This window comes from Panulirus ornatus, chromosome 50 (assembly GCF_036320965.1).
Source record: "Panulirus ornatus isolate Po-2019 chromosome 50, ASM3632096v1, whole genome shotgun sequence".
In the NCBI taxonomy this organism is placed as follows: Eukaryota; Metazoa; Arthropoda; class Malacostraca; order Decapoda; family Palinuridae; genus Panulirus; species Panulirus ornatus.
This window is the reverse complement of record NC_092273.1, coordinates 13,555,640-13,572,311: the sequence shown is the minus strand read 5'-3', so window position 1 is coordinate 13,572,311 and position 16,672 is coordinate 13,555,640. Positions and strand designations below refer to the sequence as shown.

General features: G+C 39.7%; 1 protein-coding gene across 1 annotated transcript in view; it reads left to right on the top strand.

Annotated features, from left to right (window-relative positions):
• Positions 1-3,032: 3,032 nt before the first annotated feature.
• cni (protein cornichon) overlaps positions 3,033-16,672 on the top strand; it is a 28,111-nt gene continuing 14,471 nt past the window's right edge. The window contains exons 1-3 of the mRNA XM_071691451.1: positions 3,033-3,157; positions 4,972-5,040; positions 14,931-15,043. Of these exons, the coding sequence (XP_071547552.1) occupies positions 3,077-3,157; positions 4,972-5,040; positions 14,931-15,043 (263 nt within the window). The 5' untranslated portion in view covers positions 3,033-3,076. The remainder of the gene's footprint in view (positions 3,158-4,971; positions 5,041-14,930; positions 15,044-16,672) is intronic.

The following is a 16,672-nucleotide window of genomic DNA, read 5'->3' as shown; positions in this document are numbered from 1 at the left end:
CAGCGAACAACAATTGACTCACTTCCCAAGCTCTCTCATCCCCAACAGACTTCATACTTGCCCCTCTTTCCAGGACTCTTGCATTTACCTCCTTTACAACCCCATCCATATACAAATTAAACAACCATGGAGACATCACACACCCCTGCCGCAAACCTACATTCACTGAGAACCAATCACTTTCCTCTCTTCCTACACGTACACATGTGTATATATGTGTATATATATACGTATGTATCTGTTGAAATGTGCATGTATGTATATGTGTGTGTATTGCCATTTATGTATATTAATGTGTATGTAGGTGGTTGGGCCATTCCTCGTCTTTTTCATTGGGCTACCTTGCTGATACGGGAAACAGAGATTAAGTATAATGAAATTAATAAAATAGTAATATATGATAATAATAATGATAATAATAATAAAGTACCTTGCTAATACAGAAAATGGTGAACAAATATAAAAAGATAATTGTAATAGTAATGTGTAAACAAAAATGTAGACTTAATACTGATGATAATAATTACTGTTGTCATAAGATTAATAATTTGAAATCTGTAATAGCAAAATATGCCATGAATATAATCACATGTAGAGACAAGCACTGGGACAAGAAACAGATGAAAGTAGATGGCATACCTCTTGAAGTCTTAAAGGAGTGTGCCTCTGAGCTAGCTATGATCCTTGTTCATCTATTTCACCTGTCTAAAAACTCAAACTTTTCCTTCCTATTAGAAGCATGTGTTAGTGTAGCCTATGACTAAAACGGACACTTCTCTAACCTTTCCTACTATTACCAAGTTGCTCTCACTTTTACTATCTCCCATGTCTTCGAAACTCTCCTAAACTCCCACTTTCTCAAAACACTTTGAATACTGTTTCCTTCTTTCTCATTATCACTATAGATTTTGCAGTGCTAGTTCAACTAGCCAGCTTTACTGTGTGATTCATTTCTGCTCCTCTTCTCTCATATCCCTTGTTATCTCCAAAATATTTGACTGGGTTCTTGGTTTTTAAACTCCCCTTCCTTTAGTGTTTCTGCTTAACTTTGTTCCTCAGTGCAGAGTGTCTTCTGGCCATTCTGCTGCAGTAGCCACTAATGAAGCAACTTCCCCTACCTACCCAATCAATAGTTGTGTTCCACAGGGTTCTGTCCTTTTACTATCTCGCTTCTCTCAATAAATGATTTTCTCTCTTCTACTTTTTACCATATTCTGTCTTATGCTGATCATTCCACTTTACATACTTCAACTCATCTTCCCTACACTCCCTACTCTATTACTAATTCTCTTTCTCATATTGAGTATATTTCCTCTTTCAGTTCAGACCTGTGTAGCATTTCAGAAATTTTAATTCAGTTGTGCTTCAATACAATTTCTCCCTGTATCTTTAAGAATAATTTATTTCCCCCTGTTCAGTTTCAGAACAGCATAATTCAACCATATAAAAAGATAAATATGTTGGACATAATCACTGAAACACATCTATCCAAGAAACCCCATGTAATTAAAATCACAAAGACTGCAAAAAGCTGGGAATGCGGTGCAAATTCCACAATTAATGTATTTTAATCACGAGCAGCTATTTCATGTCTACAGGGGTTATATTTGCTCACATACCAAGAGTGGCTGGCTCTTCCTCCATTTCTCCCTCAACCAAGGTCAAAAGCTTGATGATCTCACTAATTCTCATGGCATCACCAATCTTCACCCAATCCTTTCGGGACGTTCTCTCTCTCTCTCTCTCTCTCTCTCTCTCTCTCTCTCTCTCTCTCTCTCTCTCTCTCTCTCTCTCTCTCAGTGCTAGAGGTATATATAATTTTGGCCACTGTTCTTACGAGCCTGTTGCTTATCCCCCTCCCCTCCACCACCACCAAAAAAAAAAAAAGCTTTGACCCGAAGCACCATCGAGCTGTTGCTTCCCATAGTTTCTGAGTGGAATGCGGAGGCCAGCCACTTGAGGGTTGGCCGTTACAATACTCCCCTCAAACAGCTTAACTATGGAATTCTCTTCCTCCTCTCTTTTATCTCCTCTTACTAAAGTATAACCTTTCTACCTTGAAGAGTCAGTACCACACAAAAAAAGGCTAATCTCATTAATTTCCACTTTTCTTTTCCCTTTATTTCCTTCATCCGTGATGGCCTTTCAGACAGGCGTGTTTATCCCTGCTCCATGTCGGCCACTAACATCCACCAGTGAATGTGAAATGCCTCCTACTGCCCCATCATGTCCACTAAGGAGGGAGATGCCAACAAACAGTGCTAACTATAGCCTCGATAAACTTTACTCGTAAACCTTTCTTCATTACACGGAAAGTCATTTCCTCCTCGACAAATGCATCATCATGACATTCTCAATAATACTGTTGGCCTTTGACCTGTCCCCGTTTATGTCAGAGGCCATGCACCTCAGTAATCCTTGATAATGAACCGGTAATGTTCTGGTAAATCGCATCTTCACTATTTTAGCACCAGGGTCAGAATGCTGATTTTTTTTCTTTCTTTTTCTATGAATTTAGCAAAAACACGTATTTTCTACCCAAGAAGGATAAGCATTAGTAGATGATGAAGACATCAAGTTGAGCATAAGGAAGATTTAATAGTGGCATTATTATAACGTTAATAATAACAGAGTACGGTAAGCACGAACAGATATATCGCGTTGTTGGATTAAAAGATATGAAACAGTTAAAACTATGAGAATGATGATGAGGGATGGATGAGGGGAATAGGAAAGATGATAAAACATAGAAGAAATGTGATACCTTTGTACGTTTATTTCCGATTTGCATTATATAATTTTTGTGTAACAGCCTCGTAAGTATATTTTTGAAACACGTTATATAATTCTTGCATAAGTTTAGAGAGGAATGTTACAAGCATTATGAAGTTCGTCCTCATAAAAATTTTTTTTTGATATAATCCGAAGAAAATAAAACATAAATCTTCGTTATTTCACTTATTTTCTTGAATAAGTGAAAGATTATATTTTTTTGCAAAATCTAAATAACTTGTTATTAGAACCAACGGATTCGCAGGTTTAACTCCAGTGTTCCAAACATAAACAAGAGGTTAACATGGCGTTCACATTTGCGGCATTTTCTTACATTGTTGCCCTGATTGCTGATGCATTTCTCATATTCTTCGCTATTTTCCACGTGAGTAACATCATTAAACAATAATCTTATGAATAGACTATTTGGCCTTTGTTTTTATTAAGGTTTTCATTAAAGATTTGTGCATGATAGCGGGTGTGTCGTTTCGGCACCATGTCATGACAGTAAGTATGTAATGCCATGCCAGACAATAGATAATAGTTCAGTATATATTCCGTATTGATGACACAGACTATACATTGATCTATATAGATGTTACTCAGATTTCGTCCCTAGTAATCATTTGATTTAGTCTTTCCATTTATTTGAATGTTATATAAATATCGGTATTTTTGATCACCATCTAACTCCACAAGTGTCTGAGTCATCATTGCTTTGTGATACTTTTAGGTCGTTCTTTGAGAGAGCATTTGATAAGTTTTATCCTGAATCATTATCTTGTATCATTATTTTCCCGTTCATCCATCTCCTACAGTTACACCAAGTTTTAGCGTTATTTGTATAACCTAACACCTCGTGATTGATAAATAATACCAGTGGGCTTGAAATGATAATTAGAATATGATCATGGATAATCTTGGGGCATCACAGATATACCTTATGAGCTGAACAAATGCATATTCTCTGTACTTAGTAGTGGTGATTTAGGGTAAAGTTCATGGTTGCTACAGAAATAAGTTTTGTATTTGAAAGAAGTGCTTAGTAGTGGACTCTTCATACTTAGTAGACGTGATATGGATTGTAGAAGTGTAATTTAGGGTATCATACTTTAAACTATCATAATAAATAGAGAAGTGGGGATGGCAGTGATGATTAGGGAAAATGTGGGATAACAATAAGATATAACACTTCGAGAAATCAACAGAACTTGGAAACCTTACTTTCCTTCCCTTAGCATCATAGCTTAACCTAATTTATAGTATAAATTGTAAAGTGTTTATGTTAGGTTGTGATTGCATTGTGTTATTAGGAGGTTTCTATGCTGTAGCCACACTGCATATACTTAAGATTGCTCAGTCAGGTATTCAGGTTTTTTTTTTTTTTTCAAGGCTAGGGGTACTTATCACTTGATTCAGATGGAATGTTGTTATTTTGCCTATTAGTCAGCATTATTGGATCTGAAAGAAGTGTTTAAGAAAGAGTTTAGGGAATTTTCAAAGATTTTAGAGATGGCAGAAGTGAAAGCAGTGGAAGGGTTTAGAGCAATTTTGCTTTGTAGGTATGGGTTGCACCAACTAGTGGTTACAAGTAGAAGGGGAAGTCTGGGTTTTTAGTTAGACGAAATAGGTAATATCCATACTGTGACTAGCTTAACCCTTAAATTGCTATAATTATAATTTGATAATGCACATTTTACTATAATGAGTCATAAGATTGGAGAGGAGGCTGAGTTGCTGGGTGCATTTATGAGTGTATGGAAGGAGAGGTCACTGTATGGAAAATAATGGGTATATTCGGAGATATAATAGTCACAACAGTGTTTTATTGATATTATCCCTAGGAAGCTGGTTGTAGTGAAAGTGAAATGCTGGAAGATAGTATTTAGTGTGAGGTGGTTTGATTATGTGAAAAATGATAGTGTAAAAGAGAGGTGTGGTAGTGAAATCATAATGACTGAGATAGCTGACCAGGGCATGCTGAAATGGTTTGGATATATGGAGTGGACAAATAAAAAAGACTAAGAAGATTTATTCATCAGGAGTGGAGGGAGGATGGGGAGGTGAAGACTAAGGAGATGGAAGAATGTTATGAGGGCTTTGGCATATTATGGTATTATTGGTTGTAAATGAGAATGAGCTCTCATTTTTCATATTATCAGTTATGTATGAACTGTACTGTTATACTTTTCCTTACAGATTATTGCCTTTGATGAACTGAAAACAGACTACAAAAATCCAATTGACCAGTGCAATAGTTTAAACCCTGTAAGTATTCAATATCATCAGTAATCATTTTTATCTGTAGTAATGCATTAATCATTCAGGACTGAATTGTCTAAAGTGTGATTGATAATATCTGTAGTATTACATTGACTGGTTTGCTCTAGATTGTCATGTAGTGTGTGATAGTAAAACCTGAATATAATAGATATTATCTGCAGACACTGATAGGTCTAGATATCTGACATAACAGTGCATCACATTTCAGTGTTTCTTTTTTGATCAGTGCTGCTTTTTGAAGAATGTGTATGTATACATGTACAGTAAATGTCTTAGCATCAAAGTGTTCATGCATGGTCTTGTATAAATACGTAGGTCATTTATTTCTTTACCAGTATTAAAGTATTGCTGGTGAAGAGATGAAAATAATTTATATATTAGGTTTGAGAATACCCTTCAAAAAAGAAGTAAAATTCTAACTAAGAATGAAAGGACTGTTCATTGGGAAACTGTTTTGACAAATAATCAAAATGCTTGATTTATCGACCAAGAAATAGGCAAAATATAGGAGTATTAGACAAATCTGAAACTTTGCCTTTTAGAATTCTAAAGCAGAGCAATTTAGAGAAAGAATCAGACATCGCAGTAGCCCACCCTTAAGTCATCAACAGCTACACAGTAGGTGATGCAGTAGCTTGCTGAGCCTTGTTTAATCTGACTATCCAGTGAATGGTGAAATCATGCAGTCAACTTGCTTTCAGGAAAAGAAATTAATGCTATATCCGTAGAAGAAGGGTAAAAACCAACAGCATAGCACAGGGGAAGTTGGTTGAGTTTTGTTGTTAGATTAAGAGAGTTGCCATGTTAGACTGCTGTTGACTGAACTCTTCATAAAGTATATGAACTTAGAGCCACCATGTATGTGTAAGCTCCACGCTAAGTAAGGAGAGATCAGTCTGAACAAGATAGCCATTTGTATATAGTGAGGTTCTAAACATGAATTGATATTGCTAATGCGGGAGACAGCGACAAAGCAAAATAAATATAAATATATATATATATTTATCCCTGGGGATAGGGGTGAAAGAATACTTCCCACGCATTCCTCGCGTGTCGTAGAAAGCGACTAGAGGGGACGGGAGCGGGGGGCCAGAAATCCTCCCCTCCTTGTACTTTTTTTTAACTTTCTAAAATGGGAAACAGAAGAAGGAGTCACGCGGGGAGTGCTCATCCTCCGCGAAGGCTTAGATTGGGGTGTCTAAATGTGTGTGGATGTAACCAAGATGTGAAAAAAGGAGAGATAGGTAGTATGTTTGAGGAAAGGAACCTGGAAGTTTTGGCTCTGAGTGAAACGAAGCTCAAGGGTAAAGGGGAAGAGTGGTTTGGGAAGGTCTTGGGAGTAAAGTCAGGGGTTAGTGAGAAGACAAGAGCAAGGGAAGGAGTAGCAATACTCCTGAAACAGGAGTTGTGGGAGTATGTGATAGAATGTAAGAAAGTAAATTCTCGATTAATATGGGTAAAACTGAAAGTTGATGGAGAGATATGGGTGATTATTGGTGCATATGCACCTGGGCATGAGAAGAAAGATCATGAGAGGCAAGTGTTTTGGGAGCAGCTGAATGAGTGTGTTAGTGGTTTTGATGCACGAGACCGGGTTATAGTGATGGGTGATTTGAATGCAAAGGTGAGTAGTGTGGCAGTTGAGGGAATAATTGGTATACATGGGGTGTTCAGTGTTGTAAATGGAAATGGTGAAGAGCTTGTAGATTTATGTGCTGAAAAAGGACTGATGATTGGGAATACATGGTTTAAAAAGCGAGATATACATAAGTATACTTATATAAGTAGGAGAGATGGCCAGAGAGCGTTATTGGATTACGTGTTAATTGACAGGCGCGCGAAAGAGAGACTTTTGGATGTTAATGTGCTGAGAGGTGCAACTGGAGGGATGTCTGATCATTATCTTGTGGAGGCTAAGGTGAAGATTTGTATGGGTTTTCAGAAAAGAAGAGTGAATGTTGGGGTGAAGAGGGTGGTGAGAGTAAGTGAGCTTGGGAAGGAGACTTGTGTGAGGAAGTACCAGGAGAGACTGAGTACAGAATGGAAAAAGGTGAGAACAATGGAAGTAAGGGGAGTGGGGGAGGAATGGGATGTATTTAGGGAATCAGTGATGGATTGCGCAAAAGATGCTTGTGGCATGAGAAGAGTGGGAGATGGGTTGATTAGAAAGGGTAGTGAGTGGTGGGATGAAGAAGTAAGAGTATTAGTGAAAGAGAAGAGAGAGGCATTTGGACGATTTTTGCAGGGAAAAAATGCAATTGAGTGGGAGATGTATAAAAGAAAGAGACAGGAGGTCAAGAGAAAGGTGCAAGAGGTGAAAAAAAGGGCAAATGAGAGTTGGGGTGAGAGAGTATCATTAAATTTTAGGGAGAATAAAAAGATGTTCTGGAAGGAGGTAAATAAAGTGCGTAAGACAAGGGAGCAAATGGGAACTTCAGTGAAGGGCGCAAATGGGGAGGTGATAACAAGTAGTGGTGATGTGAGAAGGAGATGGAGTTAGTATTTTGAAGGTTTGTTGAATGTCTTTGATGATAGAGTGGCAGATATAGGGTGTTTTGGTCGAGGTGGTGTGCAAAGTGAGAGGGTTAGGGAAAATGATTTGGTAAACAGAGAAGAGGTAGTAAAAGCTTTGCAGAAGATGAAAGCCGGCAAGGCAGCAGGTTTGGATGGTATTGCAGTGGAATTTATTAAAAAAGGGGGTGACTGTATTGTTGACTGGTTGGTAAGGTTATTTAATGTATGTATGACTCATGGTGAGGTGCCTGAGGATTGGCGGAATGCGTGCATAGTGCCATTGTATTAAGGCAAAGGGGATAAGAGTGAGTGCTCAAATTACAGAGGTATAAGTTTGTTGAGTATTCCTGGTAAATTATATGGGAGGGTATTGATTGAGAGGGTGAAGGCAGGTACAGAGCATCAGATTGGGGAAGAGCAGTGTGGTTTCAGAAGTGGTAGAGGATGTGTGGATCAGGTGTTTGCTTTGAAGAATGTATGTGAGAAATACTTAGAAAAGCAAATGGATTTGTATGTAGCATTTATGGATCTGGAGAAGGCATATGATAGAGTTGATAGAGATGCTCTGTGGAAGGTATTAAGAATATATGGTGTGGGAGGCAAGTTGTTAGAAGCAGTGAAAAGTTTTTATCGAGGATGTAAGGCTTGTGTACGTGTAGGAAGAGAGGAAAGTGATTGGTTCTCAGTGAATGTAGGTTTGTGGCAGGGGTGTGTGATGTCTCCATGGTTGTTTAATTTGTTTATGGATGGGGTTGTTAGGGAGGTGAATGCAAGAGTTTTGGAAAGAGGGGCAAGTATGAAGTCTGTTGGGGATGAGAGAGCTTGGGAAGTGAGTCAGATGTTGTTCGCTGATGATACAGCGCTGGTGGCTGATTCATGTGAGAAACTGCAGAAGCTGGTGACTGAGTTTGGTAAAGTGTGTGAAAGAAGAAAGTTAAGAGTAAATGTGAATAAGAGCAAGGTTATTAGGTACAGTAGGGTTGAGGGTCAAGTCAATTGGGAGGTGAGTTTGAATGGAGAAAAACTGGAGGAAGTAAAGTGTTTTAGATATCTGGGAGTGGATCTGGCAGCGGATGGAACCATGGAAGCGGAAATGGATCATAGGATGGGGGAGGGGGCGAAAATTCTGGGAGCCTTGAAGAATGTGTGGAAGTCGAGAACATTATCTTGGAAAGCAAAAATGGGTATGTTTGAAGGAATCGAGGTTCCAACAATGTTGTATGGTTGCGAGGCGTGGGCTATGGATAGAGTGGTGCGCAGGAGGATGGATGTGCTGGAAATGAGGTGTTTGAGGACAATATGTGGTGTGAGGTGGTTTGATCGAGTAAGTAACGTAAGGGTAAGAGAGATGTGTGGAAATAAAAAGAGCGTGGTTGAGAGAGCAGAAGAGGGTGTTTTGAAATGGTTTGGGCACATGGAGAGAATGAGTGAGGAAAGGTTGACCAAGAGGATATATGTGTCGGCGGTGGAGGGAACGAGGAGAAGAGGGAGACCAAATTGGAGGTGGAAGGATGGAGTGAAAAAGATTTTGTGTGATCGGGGCCTGAACATGCAGGAGGGTGAAAGGAGGGCAAGGAATAGAGTGAATTGGAGCGATGTGGTATACAGGGGTTGACGTGCTGTCAGTGGATTGAATCAGGGCATGTGAAGCATCTGGGGTAAACCATGGAAAGCTGTGTAGGTATGTATATTTGCGTCTCTGGACGTATGTATATACATGTGTATGGGGGTGGGTTGGGCCATTTCTTTCGTCTGTTTCCTTGCGCTACCTCGCAAACGCGGGAGACAGCGACAAAGTATAAAAAAAAAAAAAAAATATATATATATATATATATATATATATATATATATATATATCCCTAGGGATAGGGGAGAAAGAATACTTCCCACGTATTCCCTGCGTGTCGTAGAAGGCAACTAAAAGGGGAGGGAGCAGGGGGCTGGAAATCCTCCCCTCATTTTTTTTTTTTTTTTTTTTTTTTTCCAAAAGAAGGAACAGAGAAGGGGCCAGGTGAGGATATTCCCTCAAAGGCCCAGTTCTCTGTTCTTAACGCTACCTCGCTAACGCGGGAAATGGCGAATAGTTTGAAAAAAAAAAATATATATATATATATGGAGTGGGGGAGGTTTTGTGTGGTCGGGGCCTGAGCATGCGGGGGGGTGAGGGGAGGGCGGGGAATGGGGTGAATTCCGTCGATGTGGTGTGCCGGGGTTGGCGTGCTTTCGGTGGATTGAATCGGGGCGTGTGGGGCGTCTGGGGTAAACCATGGAAAGCTGTGTAGGTATGTATATTTGCGTGTGTGGACGTGTATGTATATACATGTGTATGGGGGGTGGGTTGGGCCATTTCTTTCGTCTGTTTCCTTGCGCTGCCTCGCAAACGCGGGAGACAGCGGCAAAAAAATATATATATATATAGGGTGGGGGAGGGGGCGAAAATTTTGGGTGGGCCTTGAAGAATGTGTGGAAGTCGAGAACATTATCTCGGAAAGCAAAAATGGGTATGTTTGAAGGAATAGTGGTTCCAACAATGTTGTATGGTTGCGAGGCGTGGGCTATGGATAGAGTTGTGCGCAGGAGGATGGATGTGCTGGAAATGAGATGTTTGAGGACAATGTGTGGTGTGAGGTGGTTTGATCGAGTGAGTAACGTAAGGGTAAGAGAGATGTGTGTAAATAAAAAGAGCGTGGTTGAGAGAGCAGAAGAGGGTGTTTTGAAGTGGTTTGGGCACATGGAGAGGATGAGTGAGGAAAGATTGACCAAGAGGATATATGTGTCGGAGGTGGAGGGAACAAGGAGAAGAGGGAGACCAAATTGGAGGTGGAAAGATGGAGTGAAAAAGATTTTGTGTGATCGGGGCCTGAACATGCAGGAGGGTGAAAGGAGGGCAAGGAACAGAGTGAATTGGAGCGATGTGGTATACCGGGGCTGACGTGCTGTCAGTGGATTGAATCAAGGCATGTGAAGCGTCTGGGGTAAACCATGGAAAGCTGTGTAGGTATGTATATTTGCGTGTGTGGACGTATGTATATACATGTGTATGGGGGGGGGTTGGGCCATTTCTTTCGTCTGTTTCCTTGCGCTACCTCGCAAACGCGGGAGACAGCGACAAAGTATAAAAAAAAAAAAAATATATATATATATATATATATATATATATATCTTTTCTTTCTTTCGTACTATTCGCCATTTCCCGCATTAGCGAGGTAGCGTTAAGAACAGAGGACTGGGCCTTTGAGGAAATATCCTCACCTGGCCCCCTTCTCTGTTCCTTCTTTTGGAAAAAAAAAAAAAAAAAAAAAATGAGAGGGGAGGATTTCCAGCTCCCCGCTCCCTTCCCTTTTAGTCGCCTTCTACGACACGCAGGGAATACGTGGGAAGTATTCTTTCTCCCCTATCCCCAGGGATATATATATATATATATATATATATATATATATATATATATATATATATATATATATATATATATATAAAAATATATATATATATATATATATATATATATATATATATATGTATATATATATATATATATATATATATATATATATATATATATATATATATATATATATATATATATATATATGTATATTTATATATATATATATATATATATATATATATATATATATATATATATATATATATATATATATATATACATATATATATATATATATATATATATATATATATATATATATATATATATATATACATACATATATACATATATATATATATATATATATATATATATATATATATATATATATATACCTTATCCCTGGGGATAGGGGAGAAAGAATACTTCTCACGTATTCCCTGCGTGTCGTAGAAGGCGATTAAAAGGGAAGGGAGCGGGGGGCTGGAAATCCTCCCCTCTCGTTTTTTAATTTTCCAAAAGAAGGAACAGAGAAGGGAGCCAAGTGAGGATATTCCCTGAAAGGCTCAGTCTTCTGTTCTTAACGCTACCTTGCCAATGTGGGAAATGGCGAATAGTATGAAAAAAAAAAAAAAAAAATATATATATATATATATGTAATTTATATATTAGTTGTTAGAAGCAGTGAAAAGTTTTTATCGAGGATGTAAGGCATGTGTACGTGTAGGAAGAGAGGAAAGTGATTGGTTCTCAGTGAATGTAGGTTTGCGGCAGGGGTGTGTGATGTCTCCATGGTTGTTTAATTTGTTTATGGATGGGGTTGTTAGGGAGGTGAACGCAAGAGTTTTGGAAAGAGGGGCAAGTATGCAGTCTGTTGTGGATGAGAGAGCTTGGGAAGTGAGTCAGTTGTTGTTTGCTGATGGTACAGCGCTGGTGGCTGATTCATGTGAGAAACTGCAGAAGCTGGTGACTGAGTTTGTTAAAGTGTGTGAAAGAAGAAAGTTAAGAGTAAATGTGAATAAGAGCAAGGTTATTAGGTACAGTAGGGTTGAGGGTCAAGTCAATTGGGAGGTAAGTTTGAATGGAGAAAAGCTGGAGGAAGTGAAGTGTTTTAGATATCTGGGAGTGGATCTGGCAGCGGATGGAACTATGGAAGCGGAAGTGAATCATAGGGTGGGGGAGGGGGCGAAAATTCTGGGAGCCTTGAAGAATGTTTGGAAGTCGAGAACATTATCTCGGAAAGCAAAAATGGGTATGTTTGAAGGAATAGTGGTTCCAACAATGTTGTATGGTTGCGAGGCGTGGGCTATGGATAGAGTTGTGCGCAGGAGGGTGGATGTGCTGGAAATGAGATGTTTGAGGACAATATGTGGTGTGAGGTGGTTTGATCGAGTAAGTAATGTAAGGGTGAGAGAGATGTGTGGAAATAAAAAGAGTGTGGTTGAGAGAGCAGAAGAGGGTGTTTTGAAATGGTTTGGTCACATGGAGAGAATGAGTGAGGAAAGATTGACTAAGAGGATATATGTGTCAGAGGTGGAGGGAACGAGGAGAAGTGGGAAACCAAATTGGAGGTGGAAAGATGGAGTGAAAAAGATTTTGAGTGATCGGGGCCTGAACATGCAGGAGGGTGAAAGGCGTGCAAGGAATGGAGTGAATTGGAACGATGTGGTATGCCGGGGTCGACGTGCTGTCAGTGGATTGAACCAGGGCATGTGAAGCGTCTGGGGTAAACCGTGCAAAGTGTGTGGGGCCTGGATGTGGAAAGGGATCTGTGGTTTCGGTGCATTATTACATGACGGCTAGAGACTGAGTGTGAACGAATGGGGCCTTTGGTGTTTTTCCTAGTGCTACCTCGCACACATGAGGGGGGAGGGGGATGTTATTCCATGTGTGGCGAGGTGGCGATGGGAACAAATAAAGGCCGACAGTATGAATTATGTACATGTGTATATATGTATATGTCTGTGTGTGTATATCCCTGGGGATAGGGGAGAAAGAATACTTCCCACGTATTCCCTGCATGTCGTAGAAGGCGACTAAAAGGGGAGGGAGCGGGTGGCTGGAAATCCTCCCCTCTCGCTTTTTTTTTTAATTTTCCAAAAGAGGGAACAGAGAAGGGGGCCAGTTGAGGATATTCCCTCAAAGGCCCAGTCCTCTGTTCTCAACGCTACCTCGCTATCGCGGGAAATGGCGAATAGTATGAAAAAAAAAAAAAAAAAAAAAAGTGTATATATATGTGTACATTGAGATGTATAGGTATGTATATTGTGCGTGTGTGGACATGTATGTATGTACATGTGTATGTGGTTGGGTTGGGCCATTCTTTCGTCTGTTTCCTTGTGCTACCTCGCTAACGCGGGAGACAGCGACAAAGCAAAATAAAAAAAAATAATAGAATATATATATATATTTATTATCCCTGGGGATAGGGGATTAAGAATACTTCCCACATATTCCCTGCGTGTCGTAGAAGGCTACTAAAAGGGGAGGGAGCGGGGGGCTGGAAATCCACCCCTCTCGTTTTTTTTTTTAATTTTCCAAAAGAAGGAACAGAGGGGGCCAGGTGAGGATATTCCAATAAAGGCCCGGTCCTCTGTTCTTAACGCTACCTCGCTAACGCGGGAAATGGCTAATAGTTTTTTTTTTTTTTTTTTTCTTTAGACAGCGACAAAGTATAAAATATATATATATATATATATATATATATATATATATATATATATATATATATTTTTTTTTTTTTTTTTTTTTTTTTTGCTTTGTCGCTGTCTCCCGCGTTTGCGAGGTAGCGCAAGGAAACAGACGAAAGAAATGGCCCAACCCACCCCCATACACATGTATATACATACGTCCACACACGCAAATATACATACCTACACAGCTTTCCATGGTTTACCCCAGACGCTTCACATGCCTTGATTCAATCCACTGACAGCACGTCAACCCCGGTATACCACTTCGCTCCAATTCACTCTATTCCTTTACCTCCTTTCACCCTCCTGCATGTTCAGGCCCCGATCACACAAAATCTTTTTCACTCCATCTTTCCACCTCCAATTTGGTCTCCCCCTTCTCCTTGTTCCCTCCACCTCCGACACATATATCCTCTTGGTCAATCTTTCCTCACTCATTCTCTCCATGTGACCAAACCATTTCAAAACACCCTCTTCTGCTCTCTCAACCACGCTCTTTTTATTTCCACACATCTCTCTTACCCTTACGTTACTTACTCGATCAAACCACCTCACACCACACATTGTCCTCAAACATCTCATATATATATATATATCCCTGGGGATAGGGGAGAAAGAATACTTCCCACGTATTCCCTGCATGTCGTAGAAGGCGACTAAAAGGGAAGGGAGTGGGGGGCTGGAAATCCTCCCCTCTCGTTTTTTTTTTTTTTTTTTTAATGTTCCAAAAGAAGGAACAGAGGAGGGGGCTAGGTGAGGGTATTCCCTCAAGGGCCCAGTCCTCTGTTCTTGACGCTACCTCGCTACGTGGAAATGGTGAATAGTATGGGAAAAATATATATATATATATATATATATATATATATATATATATATATATATATATATATATATATCTTTTTTCTTTCTTTCAAACTATTCGCCATTTCCCGCGTTAGTGGTAGATTTATGGAGCCATCAGATGCAACAGGAAAGTCAAGAGGAGTGTTAGAAAGAAAAATTAGTTATTACACTTCGGAGACATCAATCTGTGTTAGAAATAGAAATCTTGGTCTGATACCACATTAATGTAGTGTCATCATAGCAAATAATGCTTTCACATCCAGCTTTACCATGGGTACAGAAGTTTAGAGAGCAGTTAAAGGTTTTTGGGGCACTTTAGATATTTGTATGTAAGCATGTTTTATGTAGTTTATTACCATGTAGAAAAAAGTGGTGATCACTAATGGATATTGTCATACATATAACTAATAGAAATTGTATCTATTTTTTTACAGTTAGTCCTTCCAGAATATGCTCTGCATCTGCTCTTCAACATATTGTTCCTCATTGCTGGGGAATGGTTTTCTTTGCTGTTGAATATTCCTCTCATCTTATACCATGTCAACAGGTAATACTAAATTATCCCCCCCCCTTTTTTTTTCAAATATGATTGTGTCATTATTTAAAGATGGCAAAGAATTTTTTCTTTTCATGTTAACTGAGACAGTATGGGCAACTGAGACCCTAATCAAGGCCTTCTCGTTAATGCTGTATGTAACTGTACATATATGATTGAGTTTGGAAAAGTGTGTGAAAGGAGAAAGTCAGGAGTAAATGTGAATGAGAGCATAGCTATTAGGTTCAGCAGGGTTGAAGGACAAGTTAGTTGGGATGTGAGTTTGAATGGAGGAAATTGGAGGAAGTAAAGTGTTTTAGATATCTGGGAGTGGACTTGGCAGCGAATGGAACCATGGAAGTGACTCATAGGGTGGGAAGGAGGCATAGGTTCTAGAAGCGATGAAGAATGTGTTTAAAGAGAGAACGTTATCTTGGAGAGGAAAAATCTGTGTGTTTGAAGGAATAGTGGTTTCAGTAATATTATATGGTTGCAAGGCATGGGCTATAGATAGGGTTGTATGAAGGAGGGTGGATGTGTTGGGTATAAAATGTTTGAGGACAATACGTGGTGTGTGGTGGTTTGATCGAGTAAGTGATGAAAGGGTAAGAGAGATGTGTGGTTGAGAGAGCACAAGAGGGTGTGTTGAAATTGTTCAAGACATATGGAGAGAATGAGTGAGGAAAGGTTGACAAATGATGAGAATGAGTGAGGAAAGGTTGACAAAGAGGATATATGTGTCAGAGGCGGAGGGAACAGGGAGAAGCAGGAGACAAAATCGGAGTTGGAAGGATGGAGTGAAAAAGATTTTGAGCAAACGGGGCCTGAACATGCAGGAGGGTGAAAGGCGTGCAAGGAATAGAGTGAATTGGAACAATGTTGTATACTGGGGTCAATGTGCTGTCAGTGGACTGAACCAGGGCACTTGGAATGTCTGGGGTAAGCCATGGAAAGGTCTGTGGGGCCTAGATGAGGATAGGGAGCTGTGGTTTCGGTGCACTCGTGTACACATATATATATACATAATCGCCCATGCATGCACATGTGAGTACATATATGTATATCAACATGTACATACATATGCAAAGACATATACATATATACACATGTACATATTCATACTTGCTTGCCTTCATCCATTCCTGTTGCTACACCACCTCACAGGAAGCAGCATTGCTACCCGTCACTCTAGCAAGGTAGCGCCAGGAAAACAGACAAAATAGGCCACATTCATTCACACTCAGTCTCTAGCTTTCCTGTGTAATACACCGAAACCACAGCCCCCTGTCCACATCCAGGCCCCACAGACCTTTCCATGGTTTACCCCAGATGCTTCACATGCCCTGGTTCAGTCCATTGACAGCACGTCGACCCTGGTATACCACATCATTCCAATTCACTCTGTTCCTTGCATGTCACTCACCATCCAGTATGTTCAGGCCCAGATTGATCAAAATCTCTTTCACTCCATCCTTCCCCCTCCAATTTGGTCTCCCGCTTCTCCTTGTTTGCTCCACCTCTGAGACATATATCCTCTTTGTCAATCTTTCCTTACTCATTCTCTCTATATGTCCAAACCATTTCAACACACCCTTTTCAGCTCTCTCAATCACACTCTTTATATTTCCACATATCTCCCAT